Source organism: Nanorana parkeri, unplaced genomic scaffold (genome assembly GCF_000935625.1).
Source record: "Nanorana parkeri isolate BGI_ZX_2015 unplaced genomic scaffold, ASM93562v1 scaffold590, whole genome shotgun sequence".
NCBI classification, from domain to species: domain Eukaryota; kingdom Metazoa; phylum Chordata; class Amphibia; order Anura; family Dicroglossidae; genus Nanorana; species Nanorana parkeri.
The window spans coordinates 928,976-932,546 of NW_017306858.1; the positions used below are offsets into that span (position 1 = coordinate 928,976).

A 3,571-nucleotide genomic window follows, 5' to 3' on the forward strand; every position below is an offset into this window, starting at 1 on the left:
GCGAGCGGCGGAGACACAGGTAAGTATTTACCTATTTGGTAGCTTTTTTATTTGTAACTTTTTTTTTCATGTTTTTGCATATATTTACTGCTCGCTAGCAGTAGATATATGTAAAAAAAGTGACTTTAATAATACTTTAATGCCCAATAAATTCTCCAAAGTCTGGACAAGATTGTGTGGACGTTTTCAATTCTTTTGCGAAGTTTTAGTTTATGTGGTCAATCCACTAGAAACATTTCTGTTTTGTACCGATTGGAACTCCGATAGTGGAATTTTTGTTTCTTAGCAGGAAAAGAGAGACTAACCCTGTATTAACCCTGTGCTGTTCTGATGTTGCATGGCAAGTGAACGCTTGTATGGAGATCTTACTGCTGGACCACCTGATGATATATGTGTGGTTGGCTCAGCACAGCAGCATTCACCTATAACTGAAATATCTGCTCTGACCTGAAGACACTTTAGCTGTTACATTAAATGTACAATATTTTCAATTGTGCAGTACAAACATTATTGAAATGGTAACCTGCTTTTTTTCATTAATCCACTGTGTGTGCAGTACCCTGTTTTGGTAGAATATAATTAACATTTGTAAACTTCTAAACTACAATGTTCATTTCAAATGAAGTTCTTAAAGGAATGCAGGCAAAAAAAAATATTTACGTACATCTTTTTAGGTTTTTTTTGTACCTTTTGGAAAGAAAACAATACTTCATAACTTTTTGTAGCAAATGATAAAACCTGCTTCATACAATGTCTTACTTCTAGACACCAACTAACAAATATTATTGTTGAACACGGTAGTAAACGCCATCCTCCTAACAGTCATCTGTCATTAGGAACCAGACCGTTTTGGGGGACTGATTGATGTAACTTTCAGTGGTAGTACTGTCGCAGGTCATAACCAAGGGCTGTTACTAAACTACTTAAAAAAGCAAGGCTTCTTAGCACCACAGAAAATCCACTTACTGATTACATGATGGGACCTTGTTATCTAATGTTTTTTGCTTATGTTTTTCAGAAAAAACAAGACGAGGAAACCACATGATTACAAGGCTGTATTGTTTGAACATAAATACTTCTCTAGAAGTTTCGCTAGAGGTCTAATGGAATCAAAATTAATAGAACACAATTTTTGCAGCAAATGCACCTCTTCTATGATGCCCCCACTACACTTTTATTTGAATAGTGAATAACAGTGGGAATATTGAAATTTATAGAGACGTGCTGGAGAAATGTTATTAGGGCATACTCTGACTCTCCTAAGATGTATTATACATCTGCTCCTAATGTATTTTATATGGTCTATGGAAATGTATAGCATACTATAAAAGTCTGTACAATGTACTTGAAACCTCCAATGAACCTCTGTAATTTACGGTTCCGATTGTAAGGAGTGGTAAGCAAATCAGGAAAGTGCTAATTTTGTATTCTCTTGAACATGTGCGTTCTGCAGAGAAGCAAGCAGTTCTTGATTCGTGATTGCTTGATTTTCTACAGATCAGACAGATCTGCATCCAAATATTAAGAATTCAGCCTGCAATATGGGCCAGGACCAGAGCAACTTGGTGCTATGCCTTCACAAAATGATCAAGATTTCCGTTGTAATTGCAGTTTTTGACTATCATATAATTATTTTGTTTATGTGGACCAAAGGTTCTGCTGTACCCCCAGACTAATCTCTTTTGTCTGTTACAGTTACTGGTGTCGACCATAATGCAACACCTGGTGGCTTTGAGGTTCCATTAATCCAAATTTTGATTTGGCCTTCGTAATGTTTTTAAGATTATGGTAGATGTCTAGTCAGTTGGGATTTCATTAGTGATTAAAGCATTCTCTGTTACTGATAGTAGTTGTGCCTTTCACACCTGCAGTATTTATCATTCTGTGTTTTAACATCATCAGTATTAGTTTTGGGAAGCAATCTGTTCCTCTGCATTCGGATGCTGCAGATGGCATTTGAAGTGTGGCCATCAGTGGCGTAACAAGCAGCAACGCGTCATTCTTTAAGCAATGCTGATAACTATTGGACCATTTCGAGCCTCCTAGGGCATGAAAGCCCCCAGTGGTTGGAGTTTTTCTATCACACAGGTTGATTTTCCAGCTTGCAGGGGTTACCTGGGTCAGTTCTCGCCAACCTTACCATGTGGCGAAAACTGGCCCAGCACTCCAATGAATCTGGGAGCTATCTGCCTATCTTCGGCCAAATTAAAGCTGGGCACACATTACAATCTGAATGTACAGTCTCTGTGGGTTTAAATGCATTGTTTAGGCAGCTCTTGAACTATATATGTATTGGTAGATCTAAAGGCTGGTGTCCAATCTAACTGTAACCTGTGTCTAGCTTAAATCTTAGTTGAGCAGGTTCCATGAACCTAAGGAACCTGTAGCTATATTTTTCATATATGAATTTTTATACCCCCTGTAATTTTATAGCAGCACACAGTCCATTTTTTTGTGATATAGATAATTTTATATTTAGTCAATTTTGCCTTAGACAGACCACATGGTTCTTCTAGGTTCCACATTGATTTTTGTGGGCCAGATGTATTTTAAATGGAATCTGTAGGTTAGATTGCTGGGAGGTGCCATTGCTGACTTGCTCCTAAGGTGCAGGCTCTGGGTTGTCACCCTGATCTTGCCTTCATAGCACACTGATTCAGGAGTTCACACTTCACTTACTGCATGCCTGTTCAGTGATTCACCAGGTATTAATGTCCTGGTGAATGCCCTGAAGCCATTCAGAAATGGCTGCTCCCATATTTCTACCCTCACAGATTTCCTTCAGGGTCCATTTAGATCTTTACATTGTGGTAACATGCACCAGTGTATCTCACATGTGTTGCTGCGTCATTCATTGTATGTCACTCCAGTGCACATGCATTGCAGCATACCACAACACCATAGTGCTATGCGTTTGTGACACATCTGATTTTTCAGAAGTGTTGGTGCATTGGCAGCTCAATATTTGCAATGGGCTGCCCAGCGCAGCGCCCATCAACTCACCACAGTATAAATAGGCCCTTTAAGTAAACCTTTTTTAAGAGAAATAAGGAGGCAGCCATTGGTAACCACCAGTGAAAACGTTACCGGTCTGGATTTTATGCTGTCAAAAGCAAGAGGGTTGATATGGCAATCAAGAAATGAGCATATGCAGAGTGAGACATCAGTAATGGCAGCCTCCATTTTTCCTCTGAAGGAAGGTTTCCTTTAAAAGGTATCTCCTCCCAGCTGCCTGTATAACTTGCTCTCAGTTAAACTATATCTCAAACAGTTCTCGTCTCCTGACAGTAAGCCCATATTGCAGTTGACTGGGCCCATCATCTATATCCTGGGTCCTTTACACATAAGCATAGGGTAACACCTCAGTGCAAAATAATTAAAATTTATCTGCAACGTTTGTTGCAGCATGGAAAAAAATCTACTCTCATATTCACAATGCCCATGGTAAAGAAATATCTTGTTATCTCTGCCTACGCTGTACTTTTTCATATGTGTTTTTTGGTGAAGCTGACCTGTGCCCTGTGGCTTCATGTAAAGTGTGATTTTTAATGATAAGTTCTGTTTCAGAGAA

At 38.9% G+C, this 3,571-nt stretch overlaps 1 protein-coding gene across 1 annotated transcript in view; it reads left to right on the plus strand.

Moving 5' to 3' along the window:
* Positions 1 to 1,096, plus strand: part of LOC108792007 (solute carrier family 22 member 15-like) — a 217,932-nt gene extending 216,836 nt beyond the window's left edge. Inside the window, exon 12 of the mRNA XM_018562674.1 lies at positions 1,019 to 1,096. Coding sequence (XP_018418176.1) covers positions 1,019 to 1,045 — 27 coding nt within the window. The 3' untranslated portion in view covers positions 1,046 to 1,096. The remainder of the gene's footprint in view (positions 1 to 1,018) is intronic.
* The last annotated feature ends 2,475 nt before the right edge of the window (positions 1,097 to 3,571 follow it).